General features: G+C 44.4%; 1 protein-coding gene across 1 annotated transcript in view; it reads left to right on the top strand.

Annotated features, from left to right (window-relative positions):
- The window catches only part of LOC115465678 (SCO-spondin-like), a 537587-nt gene that overhangs the window by 243439 nt on the left and 266804 nt on the right, over nucleotides 1-27344 (top strand). Inside the window, exons 51-54 of the mRNA XM_030196374.1 lie at nucleotides 1553-1694; nucleotides 10792-10980; nucleotides 16624-16779; nucleotides 26844-27023. Coding sequence (XP_030052234.1) covers nucleotides 1553-1694; nucleotides 10792-10980; nucleotides 16624-16779; nucleotides 26844-27023 — 667 coding nt within the window. The remainder of the gene's footprint in view (nucleotides 1-1552; nucleotides 1695-10791; nucleotides 10981-16623; nucleotides 16780-26843; nucleotides 27024-27344) is intronic.

The raw sequence follows: 27344 nt of genomic DNA, 5'->3' as shown, positions 1-27344 counted from the left end.
GTGCTATGTAATCTGGGTCTAGAGGCAGGAAGAAGTTGCAGTGGGGCTGGCAGGATGCCAGGGGTCTACCGTGGACGTGAGCAGCATTGAGCCACATGGACGTGGAGGCATCTGGGCACTTGAGTGGTCTTCCACACATGCACTAGGAGCCTGAGGGGCAGGCTGTGTTGGGCCTGTCCGGGTCCCTGTTTGAGCATGTGCATTTTTTCCCGTCCTTGCTCATATGATGCACTGGATCGGGCCTGAACAGAACCGGCCTGATTTGGGGAGCTGAATTGCTCATTATGACAGTATTCTTGTCTCGGGAAGATTTAACATTAAAAATTAGCATCAGAAGTCCTGTAGGTGGCAGTGGGATTTGAAATCACTGTGATAGTCTGTGTACTGAAGGCTAAAAAAAAACCCCTTAGAATTGATAAAATTCCTTAGAATGAGCTGTGTGTCCTAATATCCCGTATAAGCACAAGAGCACATGAAGTAAACGTGTATAAAGGTTGAAATAAACATTTTGAGTTTTGACTGATAGGCAGCATTGACCCTGCCCACGGTTTCTTTCAAGGGTAAGCTTGTAATGTTAGGGTAAAGCAGCTTTATACTGCTAGAACTGTGAGGGGCAGATAAGCAGTAAAAACACACATGTGCTGAGTGTAGGATTATCTGTGGGTAGGCTAGCAGGGACTTTAATTAACGTTTATTTTCTAAAAGATAGTTGTAGGGACAGTGGAAAAAATATTTTGAGGTCATATAGTATAGGCGTAGGGTCTTTCTTCCTTTTAATTTGGTAAAGGCAGGCAGGAGGTACCCCTCAGCAAAGGAGAATCCAGAGGCTCCAACGTTACAAGAAAGGAGAAGGCAGAAAAAATAAAGAAAGATTGGTGAGACAACATTGGGACAGAGAAAAGACACAGACGACACATATAAAAGGAAAAGAGAGGGACAGATAAGGAGACATAAATAGGAAAAGGAAACAGTTTTACTTACCTGAAATCCTGTTTCCGGAAGCGTTATCGCACCTGTTGAGAGAGAAATAGACACTTTAAAGTATCAATCCTTTGTAGTGATACATTGCTGCCAACTGCAAATGTTAATAGAAAGCTAAACATAACAGCATTTATTTAATATTTGTCTTGTACTGCTATGGTCTGTAAATTGTACCAAGTATAGGTCACACTTTTGTTTCACAGTGTGTTATTCAAGAATCCATTTAGATGAAGAAAAATAGAAACGTACCTCATTCTCCTGTACCGTGGATATTTCCCTTACCTATTCTCTTCCCTTTACCCATCCTTCTATGGAGGCCCTGTCTCTCTGAGAGAGAGATTGCATTTGAGATATTGGCCATCAACTACAAAGATAGCTGGCTCTCAGGGGGTGGAGCTTATAACTGTCTTTCTCGCTGTATATTTTCTGTCTGTTCTCATTTGAGACACAAAATCTTTTTCAATCTTAGGTAATGCTTACAGTGCCCTCGTCCATGGCTCCCATCGTCCATGGACAGCGGAAAGAAGTTTTCTACCTCAAACATTTTTCCCCTTCTCTGTTTTTCCTTCAGATTTTCGAGGCGAATCTTGACAGCGATACACCAGTGAAACGGCAGTTAGGCCGCACACTGCTGACGCGCTTCCTGCGTATTATACCTGTGGAATATCACCAGAGCATTTATCTGCGGGCAGAGTTGCTGGGCTGCTCCTGGGGTAAGCTCACAGTCACGAATGTCATAACTTATAGATCAGAACTGAAAGTTTAAAAAGGCACCTAAATGTAGGAACCCAACAGTGTCTGATTTAGGTACATATTTTCAGTTGAAATTGGAAGCCTAAGAGTCAATGTTTGGCCATGCGAATGCTGTCCATCCTGGACTGTCCATGGTCCATTTTAAATCTAAATTGATAAATTTTGACTAGACATTGAGATGTCTAAAATTTGGTCCATTAGCCTGCACTGATGTAAAAATAATAATAATAAGTTTTTATATATTATCTCTACAGAGGGCTTTAGATATTTTACAGTAATAAAATAACAAATATAAAGCAGATAACAATATATTCATTAAAAAAAAAACTACAAATCTAGCCCAAGTACTTTTTGAATTATCATGTTTTCAGCACTGGTTGAGTTGCTGAAACTGATGGTAACCACAACTTTTTTAAATGAGTAGAACGAGCAGGATGAGATTAGAGCACAAATGTATAATATATATAATATGTAAGCCGCATTGAGCCTGCCATGAGTGGGAAAAGCGCGGGGTACAAATGTAATAAAAATAAAATAAATAAAACAGAAACCGGGTAAAAAGGACAGAACATATAAGAAAATATGACCCCCTAGCAGTAGTAGTGCAAGACTACCACTAGGGGTGCCAGTGTCCTACATTTCCCGAATTGTAAGAAAATAACCTACAAAACAATCCATACTGCTAAATTTTTATATCAATCAAGGCACTAAGATTTGGAACTCCTTACCTAAAACCATCAAGTGCACCGATGATTATTTCTTATTCCGAAGTCTATTGAAAACTCACTTCTTCAGTCTAGCCTTTAAGGAAATACGCACTCTTCTCAAATAAACTCAGGGCATTAATTTTTACCTCATCCCACCTCCCACTTATCCCAGTTAATCCTAACCCTTTACCCTTTTCCTCTATATTTCGTCGTCGATGATACGCTGAAACCTTCTGCTCAGTGTGCTGCTGCGGCTAGGAAAGCGAATAGAATGTTGGGTGTTATTAGGAAGGGTATGGAGTCCAGGTGTGCGGATGTTATAATGCCGTTGTATCGCTCCATGGTGCGACCGCACCTGGAGTATTGTGTTCAGTACTGGTCTCCGTATCTCAAAAAAGATATAGTAGAATTGGAAAAGGTACAGCGAAGGGCGACGAAAATGATAGTGGGGATGGGACGACTTTCCTATGAAGAGAGGCTGAGAAGGCTAGGGCTTTTTAGCTTGGAGAAGAGACGGCTGAGGGGAGATATGATAGAAGTGTATAAAATAATGAGTGGAATGGATCGGGTGGATGTGAAGCGACTGTTCACGCTATCCAAAAATACTAGGACTAGAGGGCATGAGTTGAAGCTACAGTGTGGTAAATTTAAAACGAATCGGAGAAAATTTTTCTTCACCCAACGTGTAATTAGACTCTGGAATTCGTTGCCGGAGAACGTGGTACGGGCGGTTAGCTTGACGGAGTTTAAAAAGGGGTTAGATAGATTCCTAAAGGACAAGTCCATAGACCGCTATTAAATGGACTTGGAAAAATTCCGCATTTTTAGGTATAACTTGTCTGGAATGTTTTTACGTTGGGGGAGCGTGCCAGGTGCCCTTGACCTGGATTGGCCACTGTCGGTGACAGGATGCTGGGCTAGATGGACCTTTGGTCTTTCCCAGTATGGCACTACTTATGTACTTATATTTCAATTATCTAGCTTAGATCACTGGGCTCTGTTTGCTAAGCCGTGCTATAGGCGCGCTGGCGTTTTTGGCACACACTGGAGCTTGGCACACGCCAATGCTGGAGACACCCATAGGAATTGGCGCATGCTAAAAACGCTAGTGCACCTTAGTAAACAGGGCCCTAAGTATTTAATTACATCTGTTCCTAACTCAAGTTTTACTGGTCTAACATTATATGATGTAATTTACTTTCTGTTAATATATTTTGAATATGCTTTTCTAATTGTTATGTAATCCACACTGAACCTGAGTTCTACTCAGGCTAATGCGGGATATAAATGTCATAAATAAATAAATAAATTATAGACATGGCACCAACAGGGTAGTAGTGACTGGGGATTGCTGCTGCCATTAGACCACTGGACCACCAGATATGGGACTAGTAGACCCATGATGATGGTGGGAGGCTTTTGAGGGGGTGGGAGGATGTGATTGGGAGTGGGGGGGAGATTATTGGGGAGCGGGGGGATATGATCAGGGTTGGATAATGTGATTGGGGTTGGGGGTTAGGAGGGTTATGATACGGGGGGGGGGGGGGGGGGGGGACAGCACCGGCTCCTTTAGCCTCCAGCCCAGGAGCATCAGGCTGCAGCTTTGAGGCTTGATGTTCCCAGGCTGCTCGTAAGTAGCATTATTTGTTTACCACAGTAGTCAGCAACCTGCTGGACTGTTATACCACAAGTTGCTGATTGCCATGGTAAATCGGCCGGGATACATGACAGACTTGATCGACCTACCAACTAGAAACACATCCGAATCAACACGAACGTACCTAAATCTGCACTACCCAAGCTGCAAAGGACTCAAATACAAACCAACTTACGCGTCCAGTTTTTCCTACATAAGTACACAACTGTGGAACGCATTACCAGAAGCCTTGAAAACTACGAATGACCACCTAAACTTCCGGAAAACACTAAAACCTAACCTGTTTAAAAAGGCATACCCTACCGATCCAACATAAATGCCTGATCTCTGCAACACAACAAAACTAAAGAACGTAATGGACATAACACAACTCTTCCGTTGTACGATTCCCTAGTGTGGCTGTGCCACATGAACTTTATCTTACCACAACATCACTTTGTATTTGTTTACACCGGAGTCTGTAACGCTCTCCGGTACTATGTAAGCCACATTGAGCCTACAAATAGGTGGGAAAATGTGGGATATAAATGTAATAAATAAATAAACAAACAAACAAACAAATCAAGGTGTGATAAAAGCTCACCTTTTACCACACTTTGATAACTTCCCCCTAAGTGCTTGTATAATATAAGCTCCCAGATCCAACCCCAATAGCGCACAAATGCCGATACCCACATCAGCTCTGAAGAAGTTGTAAACGTGTGCTTGACCTCTGTGCATGTACTTGTGAATTTGATAAAATACTTGCATCTTCTACAGCTCCAGTTCCACTCAAACTAAAATCCACCCACCCCCCCGAACGCCTACTAGCAATGAGGGTATAAGTAGGTGCAATTGTGGCGTGCATACTTATATGCGCATATGTAGCCAAGTAATATTGTAAGAGGCATTTTTTGCACATGCAAAAATCTACCATGGAAAAATCTGTGAAAAAATTACCCCTTCAGAGCACTTGCACACGTTTGCACTTTCTTTGAAACTGGTGTCTGTAGGGGAAAATTAATGTGCTGTTAACAGGCCTCATATGAATTCATTTTATATAAAACTGGTGCCTTTGAGACATTTCACATAAGCATCTTGCTATATAAATCATATCCATTATGCCTTGAGATATGCGCACAAATGTGGGCGTGCACCCAAATTGCGCATGCATCTAAATTGAATATTGAGCCAATTAGCATCAATTATATGGCTTTTTTAAAAAGCAATTATTAACATTAATTGAAAACAGTTAACATATATATGTGTAAATTTAGGCATGTGATCCATGCGTAAATTTTACATGCGTCCCTGAAAAAGTGGGTGCAGAAATTGGAGGGTCATGAGCTTTTAGGAGGTGGAGCGTGGGCATGGATTCAAGTGATATGCGCAACTGTAGAATAAGGATCTCTGTGTATAAATTTAGGTGCGGGCATTTGCACCACGTTTTTGCTGGTGAAATGGTCAAGCCTAAATTTACGTGCGGCCCCCGTGCTTAAGCGATATCCTATAAACTGACAGGTGTGGCTTATAGAATACTGCTTAAGCAGAGCTTTGTCGGCGCCAATTTTTTTAGGTGCATTTATTGAATCTAGCCCTATATTTCTGTAAGGTTTACTCTCTGTGCCTTCCGCCCTTCTGACACAGGTGCATCATGGTACAAGTACATTATTATTAGAAACCTTTTTCAGGAGCAGCCTCCCTTCTATCAAGTTGGAAGTATAAACCTTTTGAATATCAGCTGCTTAGGGCCAGATATTCAAAAGAACTAATCCATAAATCTCAAAGTCTATAAATGGCACACCAAGTTAGGCACACAATGGGATGCACAGTTACAGAACAGGGTCAGTTATGCATCTAACTTAGGGGGTTGTTTACTAAAGCTTAGCTTGAGTTACCTGCAGCAGGGTCTATAGGAATAAAATGGGCTGTGCTGCAGATAACTCAAGCTAACCTTTAGTAAACGGGGTTAATATGTTAATTAGTGTTAAATTGACACTTAGGGGCCCTTTTACTAAGTGGCCTGCGGTAGAGTAGGCGCGTGTATTGAGCGTGCACCAGGCCAATTTTTACCGCATCTACAAAAAGGGCTTTTTTTTTAATGGGACGGGAAAAGGGCCTGTGTAAAAATAAAACCAGTGTGCGGCCAAAACTAGCCTGAGCCCTTGACACCACCCATTCATTTAGCGGTAAAGGCTCACGCGCTACACACCCGGTGACCGGTTGGCGCGCGTAGGAGGAAATAAATAAATAATAAATCCATGCATTTTGGGTGCGAGCCAAATCTGAAATTACCACCAGGAGGGTGCACTGGCCTGGTGGTAGTCTCATTTGGGCACGCTGCACGCGTGTAGAGCCTATCGCGGCTTAGTAAAAGGGCCTCTTAATTGACTTTACAGTAAATAGCAATAATTTGCCTTAACAAGCGTTAATTGTCAAAAATGTGCTGTTATGCTAATAACAAATTGTATTTCCATTTTTCATAACGTATTGTAAGCCACACTGAGCCCGCAAATAGGTGGGAAAATGTGGGATACAAATGCAATAAAATAAATAAATAAATAACTGACTTATGCCCGTATCCTCTAAACTGACAGGCTGATATTCAGACCATGGGAGGCAGCCCAGCTAACTTCTGCAGTTAGTGGGAAACCCGGAATTTCAGTGCCAGGCCATTTCCAGCGACTGACATTGAATTTCCAGGGTTTTTTTTAGCCTCTATGAACATAGCTGGTTAATCCAATATTCATCGGCTGACCGACTAAGTTATAGCATCCAAAGATAGAGCTGTTATTTATGTGGGTCTATCTGTCCACTAACCTTAGCTGATCAACCGATGAATATTGGCACTAACCAGCTATGTCTCGTGACATGGCCAGTGACTGGGCTAGCCACTAAGAGCTAAAATTCAGTGGAGATAACCGGCTATCTCACTCTGAATATTAGTGCATAGTCGGCTTAAGGCTGTTTAACTGGCCAAGAGCTGTTTCTGGCTTGCTAAATTGCGCTGAACAGGGCTGCTGAGAGACCAAGCTGGGCCCACCCCCCCGGATCGCCGCTGTCCCCCCAAGATCGCTGTTGCACGGCGCAACTGGAAATACCTTGGCCCACCACCAAAAAAGTCTCCTCCTCCACTCCAGCGCTGCTCTTCTTCACAGTTCTGCTGCATGACCTGCCTCTGCGGCTGCTTTTTATCTCAGATCGCGCAAGCATGCGCACCTGAGGGGAAAAGCAGCTGCTTGGAAGGCAATGTGGCAGTCGACTGTGATCTCTTCTGCCTGCTATATCTGCTGCTCATCTGGGCCCTCCCCAGCCTCCAAGGGGGGCCCAGCGCCAGAGTTTTCTCTTTCCTGCTCCTGTTGGGATGCGATCACCCAGATCCCGTCAGGAGCAGCAGAGAGAGAGAGAGAGAGAGAGAGAGACCCCGGTGCCGGGCCCCTCTTGGAGGCCCAGGTCTGAGGAATTTTGCCTCCCCCCCTCTCGGCAGCCCTGGTGCTGAATATCGGTGGGAAGGGTGAGTGCTTAATTTCTGTGGTGGGCAACTCCAAAGGGGGCGTAGACGTTGGAGGGGCATGTGTGGATCAGGGGCATAACAAGCAATTGGGCGTGATGTTATAGAATACTGTCCTTTATGGCCCTAACTGCCGGTACTTAGGTGCTTAGGCGGCCATTTTTTCTCAATGTGAGAGAGTATGCAAGTTGCTGATAATCAGTGCTTTTTTTGTGCCGGTACGCAACGGTACGGCGTACCGGCACCTTTTTCTCCTCCTCCCCTCCCCTCCCATTATTTCCAGCGATTCTCCGCCTCTCTCCTGCCCTCCCATCGACGTGCAGCGATTTTTCCGTCCCTCCCCTGCCCTCACCTCTCCCATATCCAGCGATTCTTCGTCCCCCAGCGTCCTCCTTCACTGCCTGCCAGCCAGCGTCGGATGCAGAAGTGAACGGTGCAGGCAGCGATTGGCTGGCAGCGTCGTAGCTTCCCTCTGCAAGTCCCGCCTATGCGTAAACAGGAAGTTGTAGGCGGGACTTGCAGAGGGAAGCTACGACGCTGCCAGCCAATCGCTGCCTGCACCGTTCACTTCTGCATCCGACGCTGGCTGGCAGGCAGTGAAGGAGGACGCTGGGGGACGAAGAATCGCTGGATATGGGAGAGGTGAGGGCAGGGGAGGGACGGAAAAATCGCACGTCGATGGGAGGGCAGGGGAGAGGCGGAGAATCGCTGGAAATAATGGGAGGGAAGGGCAGGGGAGAGAGAATTGCTGGACATGGGATGAGAGGGAAGGGCAAGGGAGAGAGAATTGCTGGACGTGGGAAGGGCAGGGGAGAGATAATTGCTGGACATGGGATGGGAGGGAAGGGCAAGGGAGAGAGAATTGCTGGACATGGGATGGGAGGGAAGGGCAAGGGAGAGAGAATTGCTGGACATGGGAAGGGCAGGGGAGAGAAAATTGCTGGACATGAGAGGGAAGGGCAGGGGAGAGAGAATTGCTGGACATGGGAAGGGCAGGGGAGAGAGAATTGCTGGACATGGGATGGGAGGGAAGGGCAGGGGAGAGAGAATTGATGGGATGGGAGGGAAGGGCAAGAGAGAGAGAATTGCTGGACATGGGATGGGAGGGAAGGGCAGGGGAGAGAATTGCTGGACATGGGAAGGGCAGGGGAGAGAGAATTGCTGGACATGGGATGGGAGGGAAGGGCAAGGGAGATAGAATTGCTGGACATGGGAGGGAAGGGCAGGGGAGAGAGAATTGCTGGACATGGGAGGGGCAGGGAAGAGAGAATTGCTGGACATGGGAGGGAAGGGCAAGGGAGAGAGAATTGCTGGACATGGGATGGGAGGGAAGGGCAGGGGAGAGAGAATTGCTGGACATGGAGGGGAGAGAGGAGAATCGCTGGATGGGGAGGGGAGGACAGGGAAGAGAGAATTGCTGGACATGGATGAGAGGGGAGAGAGGAGAAATGCTAGAAATGGATGGAGAGGAGAGCAGGAGATAGAGGAGAATTGCTGGACATGGATGGATGGAGGAGTTGGCTAGGAGAGAGGAGAAATGCTGACTTGGATGGAGGAGAGGGGAGAGAGAATTATTGCTTTATATGGATACAGAGGAGGGAAGAGAGATGAGAAATGCTTGTCATGGATAGAGGGGAGGAGAGAGGAGAAGTGCTGGACATGAATGGAGGGGAGGAAAGAAAAAAGAAGATGCACATGGATGGAGATGAGGGAAAGGGAAGAGGAGAAAAACTGCACATGGATGGAGAAAATAGGCAAAAGCTGGATCCATGTTATACCTCCTCCAGTCAATTCCATGGAGGAGGACCCAGCTTTTACTTATGGATGCAGGGCAACAAAAGAAGAAGAAAGGAAGAAAGTAAAGAAATAAATGGAAAGGAAGCCCTGGAAATGGAGTTAAGAGAACAGATAGCAGCAGAATCAGAGACTGGGACCAATATGGATAGAAAAACAAAGTCACCAGACAACAAAGGTAGAAAAAAATCATTTTATTTTCATTTTAGTGTTTGGAATTTGTCTTATTTTGCACTGGGTATACTGGAGCTGTAACAGCTTACAGAAATTATTTATAATGAAAAGAAATCACATTATTTTTTCTCCTATACTAGTTTAATATTTTCAATGATGTCTGTTTATATGCACCATGGCTGGTATAAGGGGTGTGACTAATGTGGGTGTGGCTATAATAGGGGTGGTGCCATGTGTGGTGTCCCCGCCCACAATGAGTACCGGCACCTTTTTTTCTACAAAAAAAGCACTGCTGATAATTGAACCTCTTCCCTGAGGAAGATGCAAAACTTGGCCATGTCGGTGGAGGTTCTCACAGTGTGGAAAACAACGGCAAGTTAATTGGTGCTAGTGATATTAACTAAGTTTTAATTTCTTTTTGGACTGTTCTTAAAGAATAATTAACAAAAGGTATTTAATAATTATGAGAAAGCTTGGACAAGTGAAATTATTTTTTTAAAAACCTGAAAACGATGGATCGATGAAGATTTGCATATCGTTGTTCTTCAAAGTCTGTATTGCAACGATGATGCTGTGAATTCTGATGATCCTTTTAAACTTAAGAAAATGTGTGAAAATATGTTGGGAGCATGCTGAATTATCTATGAAAGATTTTCTGAAATATTTACTCTGCTGTTGTTTTGCATTTGAAGAAATAGTTGCCTGGGGACAAAGAATATTGTTGTATGTATGTCCCTGTACATCTAGACTTTTTGTCCGTTTTATTGGATTTATCGATTACGGTACTTAGGTACTAGCATTTTTTGAGCTGGCAGAACTGCTCATGTCTAAAATTAGCGTAAAAAATGCAGACTCATGCTAGTATTTTATAAAATACAGTTCTGCACGGAATTGCTGTTATAGAATCGCCTCTTAGTTCCTAACTGTAGCCGACCTTTCTTCAATTTACCCCATAGTGACAGCATCTGTACTACTACTACTACTACTATAAGCACCCTATCCGCTAATATTCATCAGCACTAGCCAGATCGTGCCACTGAATATTCTTATAGACCATCTCACCACCATTCAGATAGCACCGGGGTGCAGCAGGGGCAAAGCAGAGGTGTTCTACCTAATGCTATGTATAGATGGTGCTGTTCAGCTATACTTTGGAAAAAAAAATACCACAAGCCGAGAGTGATTTAGACCATCATTTACACAGCGCTGTTTGAAACATTTTTTCCCTCCTTTAGTGGAACCCACCTTCTCTCTACCTCCGATCACACCCTTGGGGATAGTGACTGACTCTAGGGAGGTGAGGCCCACCCGCTGCCGACGGGGAGAGTTTGAGTGCCGAAGAAGTGGGGAGTGTGTGGATGTCCTCTCAGCCCTGTGTAATGGCAAAGCTGACTGCAAGGATTTCTCAGATGAAGAAGGCTGTGGTAGGTCTGGAGCATCAGCCTCTTATAAGCATCAGATATAATCCCCATTGCCAGCAGAATATTCCCGATTCATAGTGCTACCACTGGAGTAGTATACAGGATGATTTTACAACAGGGTGTGGAGGCACAAAACGTCTTATGAAATTGCTCCATAAAGTCCTCATCTATGATGCCACTGTTAGAAAACCACTGTGAGGGAATCTGTAGGAAATGGCCACTTTTCCTTAAAGATACTCCCAGTCCCACCCTCACTGTGTTAACACCAATTTAAATTCTATAGTCCACCCAAGGGGAAGTGACATGGAAGGGGTGGAGCCAGAAGAGCAGAAACTAGGAAGTATAAAAGCTAGGGGCACAGCTAGGTTAAGGAGGCCCAGAGGGAAGCAGTAACACCCAACCGCATTTGCCTCCACTACCTACATGTGAACTGCAGCTGTAGGCCCAGTGCCAGTGGGGATGCTTGACTGTTGTTGACTGGAGACCCACGTATGCCGTGGCCTGCAGGGGCAGGACCATGAGAGGACTTTTTACTTAGACCTAAGGACTATTTTGTCTTATTTTCCCCTCGGCTGTGAAGCTAACAGAACTCCCATACCTAGCACCTTTAAGGGCTACTGTGTACAGCTGTGGGCAGTGGGTTTTGGGGGGCTCAGCAGACAAGATAAGGGAGCAATGGTGAGATGTGTACCTGGGAGCTTGTTTTTGAAGTCCACTAGTGTGCCCCATTTATCTTCTGGGATGTCTGGGAGACCAGTCTACTAAAAATGCTGGGCCCTCCTACATCCCAATGGCTTGATTTTCTACGTTTTTCACTTGGACGTTTTTGTTTTGAAAATGGACCAAGAAACAAAACATCCAAAGCACAAAACCTTGTTATAAACAGTATTTTTATAAAACAAAAGATAGATGTTTTTCTTTTTGGAAAATGAACTTCTTTCTTATTCAGATTTTGGACGTTTTTTTGCAAAACATCTAAAGTCAGACTTAGACATCATATCGAAAATGCCCCTCCATGTGTCTTTATAAAATAAGCTGAAAATAGGTGGTTTTCCCTCTTCACACTTAGTGGGAGGACAATTTTATAATGGAGTATCCAGGCAAGAAGGGCCCACAGGAACATATGTTGTGCCTATTTTATATATTCACCCATGATTTCCAGAATTGCCCTTCACAAGGGGAAATTCTATAACTGGGCTCCTCCATTTAGATGCCCAAGGGTGCTATCTAAGTGCATAGGCTCCATTATAGAACACTAGTGTAACATCTGCACTTACCACCAGCCATAGAGTTGGTTTAAGGGTGGGCACCTAAATGCAACAAGGAAGTTGATTCAGAGGGAGGTGGGACAAATCAGAGAGAGTACTCCAGGGCTGGAAGTAGGCAGCCTACGAGGATCTGCTGCACTGCTGCGGCTCTATGGAAACTACTTCTGCAGGTACACAGAGAGGGCAGTGGGGATTGACAGGCTGAACATGCGGCCTGACAGAGGGAGGGGAGGGAGAGGGAACAGTTTTGGACCCTGGAGGTGGAAGGGAGAGAGGTACTGGCCCAGATGAGGGCCTCATAGATAAGACGACCCAGATATATGTGTATATATGAAAGTTGAACGTTTACATAGTACTGCTTAATCTAGTCATTATACTTATATACCACCTCTTCCCTATAAAATAGAGCCTGAAGTGGTTTACAAAATTATATAGCAATTAGCAAAAATAAACCAATGAGACTAAGAGATGTATTTTCAATGCACTTAGTCTTACAAAGTTATGTGGAGGGGCATAATCGAACGCGAATGCCTATCTCCATGGGCGTCTATGTCTGAAAACAGGTAAGTGAAGAGGAGGGACAGACCGTATTTTCGGAAAAAATGGATGTCTTTTTTTTTTTTTAAATATGGTTTGTACGGACCAAATGCCATGGATTTGTTCATTTCTGAGCCGGGCGTTTTTTTTTTAAGCGATAATGGAAACTAAAACCGGCCAGCTCAAAAACGTCCTAATCCGAGCCATTTGGTCGTGGGAGGGGCCAGGATTCGTAGTACACTCGCCCCCCTGACATGCCAGGACACCAACTGGACACCCTAGAGGTCAGTGCGGTGGACTTCAGACAACGCTCCCTCATGCATTGGTCCCTTACCACGGGTGCTGAGCCCCAACCCCCTCCCCCAAAACCCACTACCCACAAATGTACAACACTACCATAGCTCTTAGGGGTGAAGGGGGCACCTACATGTGGGTACAGTGGATTTTGGAGGCCTCCCATTTACCAGCACAAGTGTTACAGGTAGGGGGGGATGGGCCTGGGTCCGCCTGCCTGAAGTGCACGGCAGTACCCACTAAAAGTGCTCCAGAGACCTGCATACACACTGGCCTCTAGGACTTGTTGCTGCTGTAGAACCTTGGCACACCAGTTGACACCTGAAGACTAATGTCTCCAAAAACGTCCTTTATTTGAATAAGCACGTTTACTCACAGTTAACTGCAGATCAGAGGTTGTGCCCCACTGGCAAAGAGTCTCCCTGGTACTGAGAGTAGCAGTAGGTCAGAGCTGGCAGAATGCTGTACAATGCCCACTTTCAGTAACGTGGGTAACACATGAAAGTGAGTTAAAACTGGCTTACAAAAATGGCCACTACCTCATGGACTACCGGAAACAAAACAGGGCACACTTTGACCCAGTAAGCAGAGGGAAAAGCACCATGGGAGTAGAGCCTACCAACTACCAACATCGTGAGCATGTAACACAAGCTAGTGGAATCACGGAGACCAATACCCTACACCCACCACAATGCATTGCTGATGTAACTCTGCAGTGCGCATAACAGAAAAGGTGTCACACTCACCTGAGAGCCACATCAGAACCAGGGAAAGGCTGTCAGAGGATAGAACACATTCTGCTGTCATGGAGGTGGGTACAGCATTTGAGGCTGGCATACAGGCTGGGAAAAAAGTTTGTAAAGTGGGTTTTTTTGGGTGGGAGGGGGTTAGTGACCACTGGGGGAGTCACTTGATTCCCTCCGGTGATCATCTGGTCAGTTGGGGCACTTTTTTGGGACTTGGACCTGAAAAAAAAGGGTCCAAATAAAGCGGACCAAATTCTCGTCCAAAACGCCCTTCTTGTTTTGATTATCACCTAAAGACACCCATCTCTCCTCAGCCGATAACCACGCCCCAGTACCGCCTTCACCACACCTCTGACATGCCCCCATCCACTTTGTTCGTTCCTGCGACGGAGTTGAGTTGAAGACGACCAAAATCGGCTTTTGATTATACCGATTTGTTCGCCCACGGGAGAAAGACGCCCATCTCCCGATTTGGGTCGAAATATGGGCGTCTTTCACTTTCGAAAATAAGCTGGATAGTAACCTCTGGAACTTTGTAAGTCTAAAGGGTTCTTTTACTAAGCCACTGTAAAAAGTAGCCTGCAGTAGTGTAGGCGCATGTATCGGGCGCATGCTGGGCCAGTTTTTACAGCGTCTGCAAAAAAGTGCTTTTTTGTAATGGGATAGGAAAAGGGCATGCGGTAAAACTAAAAACGGTGCGCGTCCAAAATCAGCCTGAGCCCTCAACGCCACCCATTGATCTAGTGGTAAGGGCTCATGCGCTACATGTGCGGTAACCGGTCAGCGCGTGCCAACTGCCAATTACTGTAGGAAATGATGTGCATGGGAGGAAATAAATAAATCATCCAGGTGTTATGGACGTGCGCCAAATCTTAAATTACCACCAGGGGGGCACAGTAGCCTGGTGGTAATCTCATTTAGGCGTGCACTGCACCCATGTAGTGCCTAACGCGCCTTTTAAATGGGCCCCTAAGTGCTTTGAAAATGAGCCCCTAAATTTCTTGATAGTATTTTTGAAAAAAAAAGTCTTTACATTTCTTCAAAACAGAAGATAAGAATCACAGTTCTTAACAGAACTGGGGAGAGTATTCCAAGCTAAGGTTGCCCTGTATGAAAAAGATTGCTCTAAAACATTTTTTAAATGAACAGACTTAAAAGAAGGGAAAAAAATCAGCATATACACTGTACTTTGCCTATGAGCTACCTTTCCTGAAAAAAGAAATATACTAGTAAAAGAAACTCTTCTGGAATGAGGCCATTAAAAAGTTTAAGAGTGAAACATTGATTCTTCAATTCAGTCCTAACATGTAAAGGCAACCTATGAAGGTTCCGTAAAGCAGAGAGACACACTCAAATTTAGGTTTACCGAGATGAGCTGCTGTGTTTTGAACAAATTGGGTAACTTACTCAAAACACCTGCTGTTACACCTCCATAAAGGTAGTTACAGTAATCAAGCTACGTTAACATTGTAAACTGAATCAGAACTGCAAAGTGAATAAATTTTAATAGAGACGAACAGATCTCAATTGGCGCAATTTTAAAAAGGTGGCATACTGGCAAATATGCATGTAAGTCCACATCTATGCATGTATATGTTAGCATGTTGAGCAATTACACATGTGTAAATATTAGTGCCTAGATTGTAGATTTCCTTTTCTGCCAGTAATTCTGTCAGGTAGGCGTTAACACATGCGTAAATGTTTAGAATACTAGCATGAAGACTGAAAGAAGAAACTGAAGAACAGCCCTCCACAAATTTCAAACCAGAGCCGCAAAACAGCAGAAGTGGCACAAAACGGAAAACAACGCTGTGGATGGTGAAAAGGTTCTGTATTGTAGATAAAACTAGACTCGACGTGGGCTGTGTTTCGGCCAATAGGCCTGCATCAGGAGTCTGAACAAAATGTTACCTATGTTATATATGAGATGTGGGCCAGAAGTTGTGCGTTTGTTTAAAGCGCCAATCTGATCGGCCAGATATTGAGAAAGCTGTTACGGCGATTTCCTATGTGACAGTTCATTTGGATCACCTTTTTTTTGTTGGTGTGTGACTTCATCACATCTCATATACCGTGTGACATTTTGCTCAGACTCAGTCTAGTTTCATCTACAATAAAGAACGTTTTCAGCATTTTCAGTGTTGTTTTCTGTTTTGTGTCACCTCCGCTGTTATGTTGCTATAGAATACTAGCAGGACTGCGTGTTCATATCTTGCATTGCTTGTATTTGCAATCTGTTACTATCCCAAATGTAAACAGAGCTGCCAAAGTATGCTATGAACTTGGGAGACCCCTGGTATATTCCTCTGGCCAGCACACACGGTGGGCCCTGGTGCTTAGACTAAGATAATAAAGCTCTTTTGGTCAGGGACTCTTTGATAGTATAGTATTTCATCTCTCATGCTTGGGGCTATGGACAAGGTAGGCAGATAAACATTTATTGCAGTGAAGGAGGCCCTGGGGCCTGCTGTCTTGTAGGAGAAGAAAATCCTTTGGCAGGGAATACAATGTTGAAAGTAAGGTGACAGAGTGAGAGAATAACAGAAGTGGATAGAGGTGGGAGGGACCAAGCAGAGGAAGGTATGAGTTATGACAAAGGCCATGAAGTGATAGTACATAAAGATATTCCCTGTCACTCCAGATGTATTTTGTGGATGTATTTTTGCTACTGCCAGATGATTGTATAATGTTACTGTATTGTTTTGTCATCAATAAAAACAGTTGAAATATATAAAGATATTCCCTGTGTTTGTGGTCTTTCCCTGTGATTTGATGCTAGTTGTCTTCTTTTCCTTTACAAGGCACCTTGCCCCCTCTGAGTAGATCCCCAACAGTGTTGACTGGGGGGACACTGTTTCCACCAGAAGGGCTCCCTGGGACATCCAATGAGAGCAGTGAGGCCAAATCTGAGGACAAATCGGTCACCCTCTTATATCCAACAACAGGATGGAGAGGAGGTGAGTCTTATTTTAGCTCTTTCCTATGTGCAGTTGTTCGATATCTCAGAAAGATGTGCTGCTGGGGGGGGGGGGGGTATATATCCCATGCGGAGGGACAGTGAGAACACAACCTGAAAAAAACTGAAGAACGTCTTTCCGTTAGTTCTTCCCACTATTCCAGGCCCACCGGAAGTTTCTGAGATGTTCAGGCGGTACAAACTAATGGGTCAAATGAAGCCTTTCACCTTGCACAGTGCTTCCCGCATATCTGTAGTTCTCTACAGGTTGTCCAGAGATGAGAGAGGTCCATCCATGTTTCCTCATCTGGTTAAGTTTAGCGAGTTGTTCAAGATTGTGTTTATAATGAACTCAGTGGTGTAGCAAGGGGGGGGGCGGGAGGGGCAGTCCGCCCCAGTGTCAGCTCAGGGGGGGGGGGTGCTCCCTGCCAGCTCCCCCCCCTCGGCGCATCGACACCCCCCGACCAGCTCCCGCACCCTACCTTTAAAAAGAATATCGGAATCCGAGGCGAGGCACAGCCCCTCGCGCCTGCCCTGCACGTAAAAGAAATGTGGACCCTCGGGCCTTCCCTCGCTCTATCTGTCCCGCTCTCCTACTACTACTACTACTTAGCATTTCTATAGCGCTGCCAGGGTTACGCAGCGCTGTACAAGTTTAAACATAGGGAAGGACAGTCCCTGCTCAAGAGAGCTTACAATCTAAAGGTAAAAACTATGTAGTCAGTGTAGGTATCAGGAATGGGAAGGTGGTTAGGCACCAAAAGCAAGGGAGAAGAGATGGGCCTTGAGTAAGGACTTGAAAATGGGCAGCGAGGGCGCATGGCATATGGGCTCAGGAAGTCTGTTCCAGGCATAAGGTGATGCGAGGCAGAAGGGGCGGAGTCTGGAGTTAGCGGTGGTGGAGAAAGGTACAGAAAGGAGTGATTTGTCCTGAGAGCGGAGGTTACGGGTGGGAACATCCAGTCCGCTGACGCAACTTCCTATTTCCGCAAGGGCGGGACAGACAGAGCGAAGGAAGGCCCGACAGTCCACATTTCTTTTACGTGCAGGGCAGGCGCGAGGAGCTGCGCCTCACCTCAGATTCCGACATTCTTTTTAAAGGTAGGGTGCGGGAGCTGGTCGGGGGGTGTTGATGCGCCGGGGAGGGGGATGTCATCGTGCTGCACCCGGGGTGGGGGTGCAACGGCGAACCGCCCCGCCCCAGGTGGCAGTCCCCCCTGCTACGCCACTGAATGAACTTGTCCTTACGGCTCGTCTATATAAATACTGAGGAGCTGGACTGGATGCCAAGAGAAATATGTCTCAGCTCATTTTTCAGTGCCAGGCAAAATATTGGAAATGATTATAAAGAATAAAATTTACAGAACACATAATTAAACATGGTTTAATGAGACAGAGTCAGCATGGTTTCAGCCAAGGGACATCTTGCCTCACCAATTTGCATCATTTCATTGATGGCGTAAATAAACACGTGGATAAAGGTGAGCCAGTTGATGTAGTGTATTTAGATTTTCAGAAATCTTTTGATAAAGTTCCTCCTGAGGAAATTAAAGAGTCAAGGGATAGGAGGCAAGGTTCTGGCATGGATTAGGAATTAGTTATTGGACAGAAAATATATTTATAAATGATATGGAAATCAGAACGATGAGTTAGGTGATTAAATTTGCAGATGATACAAAACTATTCAAGGTTGTTAAAAGACATGCGGACTGTGAAATATTGCAGGAAGACCTTAGGAAATTGGAAGACTGGGCATCCAAATGGCAGATGAAATTTAACGTGGACAAATGCAAGGTGATGCACATTTGAAAGAATAATCCGAACCATAGTTACCTGATGCTAGGGTCCACCTTGGGGGTCAGCACTCAAGAAAAAGATCTAGATGTCGTTGTAGATAATGCACTAAAATCTTTTGCTCAGTGTGCGGTGGCAGCCAAAAGAGCAAACAGGATACTAGTTATTATTAGGAAATATGGTGAATATGACCAAAAATACTATAATGCTTTTGCATTGCTCCATGGTGTGACCACACCTTGAGTATTGCATTCAGTTGTGGTCACTATATCTCAAAAATATATATAGCAGAATTATAAAAGGTTCAAAGAAGAGCGACCAAAATGATAAAGGGGATGGAATTCCTCTCTTATGAGGAAAGGCTGAAGAGGTTAGGGCTCTTCAGCTTGGAAAAGAGACGGATGAGGGGAGATATGATTGAGGTCTACAAAATCCTGAGTGGTGTAGAACAAGCAGAAGTAAATCGATTTTTTACTCTTTCTAAAAGTGCAAAGACTAGGGGACATTTGAGGAAGTTACATGGAAAATACTTTTAAAACAAATAGGAGAAAGTATTTTTTTCACTCAACAAATAGTTAAGCTCTGGAACTCTTTGCCAAAGGATGTAGTAACAGCGGTTTACATATCTAGGTTTAAAAAGGTTTGGACAAATTCCTGGAGGAAAAGTCCATTGTTATTGAGACAGACATGGGGAAGCAACTGCTTGCCCCAGGATTGGTGGCATGGAATGTTGCTGCTAATTGGGATTCTGCCAGGTACTTGTGACCTGGCTTGGAAAACAGGATACTGGGCTAGATGGACCATTGGTCTGACCCAGTATGGCCACTCTTATGTTCTTATGTAATTAGCTATTCCAGTGGTTCCCAAACCTGTCCTGGGGACTCCCCAGCCAGTCAGGATTTCAGAATATCCAGAATGCATATTCATGAGAGAGATTTGCATACACTGCCTCCACTGCATGCAAATCTCTCTCATGAATATTCATTGTGGATATCCAGAAAACCTGACTGGCTGGGGAACACCCAGGACAGTTTTGGGAACTACTGAGCTATTCCATGAAATCATACATTGGCATGACATAACTGGCTGATCATATATCCCATTATTCTCTATCAGATATGCTGAAACCCAGAATAAAGATTCCAGAGTAGTCTTTAGTATTTTGCCTGCCTTAGCCTTCCTGCTGAAAACAGTATGGTAGTAATATATAAGTACATAAGTATTGCCATACTGGGAAAGGCCAAAGGTCCATCAAGCCCCTAATAATGTCTCCAACAGTGGCCAATCCAGGTCACAAATACCTGGCAAGATCCCCAAAAAGTACAAAACATTCTATACTGGTAATCCCAGAAATAGTGGATTCTCCCCAAGTCCATTTAATAATGGTCTATGGACTTTTTCTTTAGGAAGCCGTCCAAACCTTTTTTAAACTCCGCTAAGATAACATCCTTTACCACATTCTCTGGCAACGAATTCCAGAGTTTAATTACAGGTTGAGTGAAGAAAATTTTTCTCCGATTCGTTTTAAATTTACTACATTGTAGCTTCATCGCATGCCCCCTAGTCTTAGTATTTTTGGAAAGCGTAAACAGACACTTCACATCTACACGTTCCACTCCACTCATTTTTTTATAGACCTCTATCATATCTCCCCTCAACCGCCTTTTCTCCAAGCTGAAGAGCCCTAGCCGCTTTAGCCTTTCCTCATAGGGAAGTTGTCCCATCCCCTTTATCAATTTCGTCGCCCTTCACTGCACCTTTTCTAATTCCACTATATATTTTTTGAGATACGGGGACCAGAATTGAACACAATATTCGAGGTGCAGTCGCACCATGGTGCGATACAAAGGCATTATAACATCCTCATTTTTGTTTTCCATTCCTTTCCTAATAATACCTAACATTCTATTTGCTTTCTTAGCCGCAGCAGCACACTGAGCAGAAGGTTTCAACGTATCATCAACGACGACACCTAGATCCCTTTCTTGGTCCGTGACTCCTAACGTGGAACCTTGCATGACATAGCTATAATTCGGGTTCCTCTTTCCCACATTCATCACTTTGCACTTGTTCACATTAAACGTCTTCTGCCATTTAGATGCCCAGTCTCGTAAGGTCCTCTTGTCATTTTTCACAATCCTCCCGCGATTTAACAACTTTGAATAACTTTGTGTCATCAACAAATGTAATTACCTCACTAGTTACTCCCATCTCTAGGTCATTTATAAATATGTTAAAAAGCAGCGGTTCCAGCACAGACCCCTGGGGAACCCCACTATCTTGTAGCTAGTTTTCCAATCATTGATTTTCACCAATAAGATATTGATGTATAATTTATTGGCATAGCCCAAGTAATAGGTAACTTTCCATAATGCTTCATTTTATGTTTTATTGATTACTTACAGCTTCTGTTGTTTGCAAATGTTGACCAATTTATATTCTTCCTGGCACTTGTTCAGGACCAGGGACAGTTACTGGATTAACCGGACCCACTGGAGGGCCAGGAGTTGATCAAGGACCAGAAGTCATAGGAACTCCGGGAATAGCGACCTCCAAGCCTGGCCACGGAGCAACAGAAGAACCCGGAACAGGAATTACAGGTGATCCAGGAATTCCAAAAGAGTTGGAAACTAGTGGAAAACCTGAAGTTAAAATTATAGAGAAACCTGGAAGGAGCATAGAACCATCTGTTCCAGTCCCTTCTGGTACAGGACTTCCAGAGTCTCCTGCCACAATGTCTGGTATTACAATTGCACCAGGGATGTCTTGGATTACAATGGATGTAAGGTTTACCTCGAGGGTGATAGGAGATGGCTTTACAGGGGTACCTGGATATATACTGCCACTTACCGCCTGGAGTACATCAATTAGATATTCAGACAGTGGCAGTCAGTGTTTTTTGACCAGTGGTGGCTTTATCCCCAGATATTCAATATCAGACCATGTCTGGGCACCAGCATTGACTATCTGGGCATACATGGCCACTTAAAACTTCTGCAGTTATATTCAGCACTTAACTACATTAGGCGAACCATATAAAAATAGGATTTTGTTATATGTGGTCCTATTTATGTGGTTAAGCGCTGAACAATATAAGATCATAAGAGTAGCCATACTGGGTCAGACCAATGGTCCATCTAGCCCAGTATCCTGTTTTCCAAACAGTGACCAAGCCAGGTCACAAGTACCTGGCAGAAACCCAAATCATGTCACTACTCCATACTACAAATCCTAGGGCAAACAGTTGCTTCCCATGTCTGTCTCAATAGAAGACTATGGACTTTTCCTCCAGGAGTTTGTCCAAACCTTTTTTAAGCCCAGATACTCTAACCACTGTTACTACATTCTCCGGCAAAGAGTTCCAGAGCTTAACCATTCGTTGAGTGAAAAAAATATTTCCTCCTATTTGTTTTAAAAGTATTTCCATGTAATTTCCTGGAGTGTCCCCTAGTCTTTGTACTTTTGGAACCAGTAAAAAAAATCGATCCACTCAGGATTTTGTAGACTTCAATCATATCTCCTCTCATCCATCTCTTTTCCAAGCTGAAGCTCCCTAACCTCTTTAACCTTTCCTGACTGATTGATAGGAATTCAGATACATCTTTAGGAAGGAAGTTTGGATGCGTTCAAAGAACCACTTGATTGTTATAGAATTGTGTGAATGGGGGATGATGGACTAGCATTTGAAGTTCACTGTCTCAGTGCGCCGATGTGATAGCAATGAGGAAGATGATGTGCTTGAGTGTTTCACTGCCTAGTGGTTAAAAACGCTAACGCGCCTTAGTAAACATATCCCTAAATGTCATAAATAAGTAAATGTATTTATTTATTTATTTGTTACATTTGTATCCCACATTTTCCTACCTATTTGCAGGCTCAATGTGGCTTACATAGTACCGGAGAGGCGTTCACCGACTCCGGTATGAACAAATACAAAGTGATGTTATGGTAAGATAAGGTTCATGTGGAACAGACACAATAGGGAATCATAGAGCGGAAGAGTTGTGTTATGTCCATTACGTACTTTGGTTTCATTGTGTTGCAGGGTTCAGGCATTTAAGTTGGATCAGTAGGGTATGCCTTTTTAAACAGGTTGGTTTTTAGTAATTTCCGGAAGTTTAGGTGGTCATACGTTGTTTTCAAGGCTTTTGGTAATGCGTTCCACAGTTGTGTACTTATGTAGGAAAACTGGATGCGTAAGTTGATTTTTATTTAAGCCCTTTGCAGCTTGGGTAGTGGAGATTTAGATATGTTCGTGTTGATTCGGATGTGTTTCTAGTTGGTAGGTCTATGAGGTCTGTCATGTATCTTGGGGCTTCGCCGAAGATGATTTTATGAACCAGGGTACAGAATTTGAAAGCAATACGTTCTTTGATTGGGAGCCAGTGCAGTTTTTCACGGAGGGGTTTTGCGCTTTCAAATCGCGTTTTTCCAATATAAGCCTGGCTACCGTGTTTTGAGCTGTCTGAAGTTTCTTTAAGGTTTGTTCTTTGCATCCTGCATAAATTCCATTGCAGTAGTCTACATGGCTTAGTACCATAGATTGTATCAAGTTGCGAAATGTTTCCCTCGGGAAGAATGGTTTCACGCGTTTGAGTTTCCACATTGAGTAGAATATTTTCTTTGTTATGGATTTCACTTGGCTGTATTGGGATGAGAGGATGAGACAGTGTGTTTTTTCTTTATTGAGTTTTAGTTGAAATGCATTTGCCCATGAGTCCATGATGTTCCAGCTGAGTTTGATTTCGTTGGTGATTTCTGTCAGTTCATGTTTATAAGGAATGTATATTGTGACATCGTCTGCATAGATGAAAGGGTTAAGGCCTTGGTTGGATAAGGACTTGGCTAGTGGGGTCATCATTAGGTTGAAGAGGATCGGTGATAGTGGTGATCCTTGAGGTACTCCACAGTCTGCTTTCCACGGTGATGATATGTTTGAGTTTGATTTCACTTGATATGTTCTAGTGGTTAGGAAACCCTTGATCCAGCTAAGTATATTTCTACCAATCCCGAAGTAATCTAGTAGTCTTAGTAATATATTATGGTTTACCATGTTGAATGCACTAGACATGTCAAATTGGAGGAGGAGTATGCTTTTGACATTTTGGATTCAATTCACTGTGGGCTACTAGTAGGCCGTGTTCGATAGAATGCGTGATAGGACTTTGTTCTTTGGTATGGAATCCGGTGTTCTGATCTTGTGTGTTTTTCAGCTTGCCTTTGAGCTGTTGAGATCAACAGTGGCTCCGGTTTCAGTGATATGTTAATGAGCAGAGGGCCAACTCAGGAATAATGTCAAGAAGTACCCCCTCACCGAGGGGGTAGTAGACACCTGGAATGCCCTCCCACGGGAGGCGGCGGAGACAAAAACAGCAACAGAACTCCAAAATGTGTGGGATACACACAAAGGAATCCTATTCAGAAGAAATGAATTGGGAAGCAAAGCCAGTGCTGGGCAGACTTCTGCAGTCTGTGCCCTGATCGTGGCTGGACAGATTCAGCTTCAGAAGTTGGAGAACAAGACCAGTGCTGGGCAGATTCCTACAGTCCATGCCCCGTTCACGACTGAACAGATTTAGATGGGCTGGGATGGGGCTTTTCAGGGGCTTCGAAGACTACTTCACAGGTTTTAGAACAAGGACAGTGCCAGGCAGACTTCTGTGGTTTTCGCCCACACCCGGCAGCCTTTGCAGTATGACGCTTCAAAAATCCTCCAGAACTACTCTGTGCACCAGAGTCTTATGCTGGCAGTGTCCCTCCTATTGTCCGACACCAGTGAGTTTCGATTACCTCTGCTTCAGGGACCTGGGTTCGTGCTGCCGCAGCAGTTTGGTGTTCATAGCATTTTGCAGGGTGCAGAGACTCAGCAGTACTGGGAGCTGTATCGGTATTTGGAGGTGGGAAGCAGCAGAGTTGCAGCAGTCTCAGCCCAGGCTCCGCTTCCTCGGTCCAGGCTCCATTTTCCCTAAGCTTGGAGCTCCTACAAGTTTGTCTTACTCCGACGCCATCTTGAGATAGATAAATACAAACTACAGTTCATGTGGGGGGGGGGGGGGGGGGCAGTGCCCCCCGCACACCCCCAAACTAGGTTTCAACCTAATTCAGCCCCTCAAAATGACACACTGATTATGATTCATAACAAATTACTACTCTGCCTATGAAAAGTTATTCCATGTTTATACTTACTCTGTGTATATCCATATGCTGCTCTAACCTCCTTATTTCAGACGCCATAAAAAAAAGCATCGTCAGGACTTATGAGACCCGATACAAGAAAGAAGCTACAGTCAGTTAAAAAAAAAGGCTAGGGAGGGTGGGAAATGTCCAGGGGGGAAAAGTTCTTGGTGGGAATTGTCCCGAGGGGAATTGTCCTAGGTGGGAATTATCTTGGGGGGAATTGGTGGGTGGGAACTCGCCTGATACCTTTAACCAAAGTCACCAATAGAGTAGCATAGTGATACTTATTATAATTTTGTGTGAATATTTTTATTTATTTATTACATTTGTACCCCGCTCTTTCCCACATACAGCAGGTCCAGTGCGGCTTACATAGTAAAAGAAAGCATCTTACATGGTAAAGAATACAGTAAAAACAAGGAAATGTAGGAACAGTATTATAAATTGTGATGATCATAACTACTTACATTATGAAAGGCATTACAAAGGACATGTGAAAAGAACGTAATGAACTAGAATAGAGAAGGTGATATGATAGGTGAAAGGGAAGGAGAATGGGAGGGAAATGGTAAAGGATGGAGGGAAGAAGATGAGGGATTGAGTATAACACATTGGGGTCACAGTAAGCGTCAACGTCTTAGCAGGAGTATCATAGATGATCTGGTGGAATTTCAGATGATGTATATTTTCCCATATTGCCAACAGAGATATCTTTGAATTCAGTCAGTTGTTCTTGGGATTTAAGTCTGCTTTCCAGAGCACTAACATGAAGTTTCAAATTATATTCCTCTGATAAAAGCTTTTTTAAACCTAAATCAGCTATTGCTAACTATATCGTGTCCAATGAGATATCAGAGGCTTATGAGTAAATATACCAGACAGAGAGGAAGGCTTGTTCAGAATCAGTTTCCCATCTATACTCCTCCCTCAACTCCAAGGGTAGGCTGTTCCCGTGGGTTCACAACCAAAGAACTGGCAGACAGATATTTTTCACAAGGCCAGAAGAGAATGATGAGGAGATCCCTGGCCCCCACTGGGATCTAGGACATGGAAAGCCCCTAAATAAATAAGGGGCCCTTTTACAAAGTGGATGTGCGGCAAAATAAAAATCAGCGCTCGTCCATTTTGGGCCTGAGACCTTACCCCCACCCAGTGGTGTGCTGGAGCAGGCTCTCACAGGCTCGCAAGAGCCGGTTGTTAAGTTTTTAAGAATTTTGGGAGCCGGTTGTTAAAGTAGGGCCCTCCATGGCTACTTTAACAACTGGCTCCCAAAATGTGGGCTTGGGCCCCCTGCTGAATTATCTTTTACTTTGCTGGTGGGGATGCTGAGCCCTGCCAGCCAAGTAAATAGACTACTGCTGCTCCCCGCTCCATGTTTCCAGCTCTGGGCAGCAGGCTGGGACTTCTCGAGCATGTGAGAGAAGTTTCAGCATGCTGCTCAGAGCAAGACGTTGGGAGTGGTGGCAGTCCATTTATTGGCTGCCAGCAAAGGTATGCCTAGCGTGCCCGCATGAAGGGAGGGAGGAGAGAGAGGCAAGTGTTGCTCCCCCCCCCCCACCCGGCCACCCCTGGCCCTTCCAACTGCAGAGCTGGCTACGTCCGGAGAAAGAGCCTGTTGTTAAAAATTTACCAGCACACCCCTGCCCCCACCTATTGACTTAGCGGTAAGGTCTCATGCGTTAACCGGGTGATAATCGTCAGCGTGCATACACTGCCGATTACCGCCCGGTTAGCACCACACGGTAGAAAATAGAAATGATTTTCTGCCGTGCATTTTGCACGTGTGTAGAAATTAGAATTACCGCCCAGGGCACGCAGTAGCCAGGTATTAGTTCTAATTTGACGCACGTTATACGTGCATAGGCACCTACGCATCTTAGTAAAAGGGCCCACAGTGCAGTCTGTCAGCAATAATTAAATTTTTATTGTAATAATAATTTTTCTTTCTGTGACAGACAAGGTTGATATTTATTTCACCTGTGACATAATATTTGGTTCCTGTGCTCTAGTTTTGGCATTTTGGGTTTTAAAGATTACATGGTTTGGTGATGTCATTTCCCCCCCCTCCCCCATTTTTTTTTTTTTTTTTTGCAGGAAGTTCAACAGCTATTCCAGTTCCTACTGCAATGATTTCTCTGTGGACTGGTACCACCCTGAGTCCAGGCACATGCTCTGGTAAACAGTACAGCTGTGGCAGCGGGGAGTGTATCCATATAGACCGGAGATGTGACCTTCAGCATGACTGCCTGGATGGCTCCGATGAAGCAGATTGTGGTATGGAAGGTCTAGTGACTGCCTTATTCTCAGGGTACAGATATAAGAAGAGCCCAGCATCCTGTCCTTGATTGTGTTCAGTTTAGATTACTTGGACATTCGCTGCTGTGCATCCTATTTGCAGCCTGTATCTTCGTAGAAAAACGGTTTTCAAATAGTATATAGGAGACCATCTTCAAGGTACTTAAACTGGTCTTATCATTAGAACATAAGTGTTGCCATACTAGCACAGACCAAAGGTCTATCAAGCCCATTATCCTGTTTCCAAAAGTGGCCAATTCAGGTCACAAGTACCTGGCAAGATCCCACAAATGTTGCTTA

This window comes from Microcaecilia unicolor, chromosome 1, assembly GCF_901765095.1.
Source record: "Microcaecilia unicolor chromosome 1, aMicUni1.1, whole genome shotgun sequence".
Lineage (NCBI taxonomy): Eukaryota > Metazoa > Chordata > Amphibia > Gymnophiona > Siphonopidae > Microcaecilia > Microcaecilia unicolor.
This window is presented reverse-complemented; position numbering and strand designations above follow the sequence as displayed.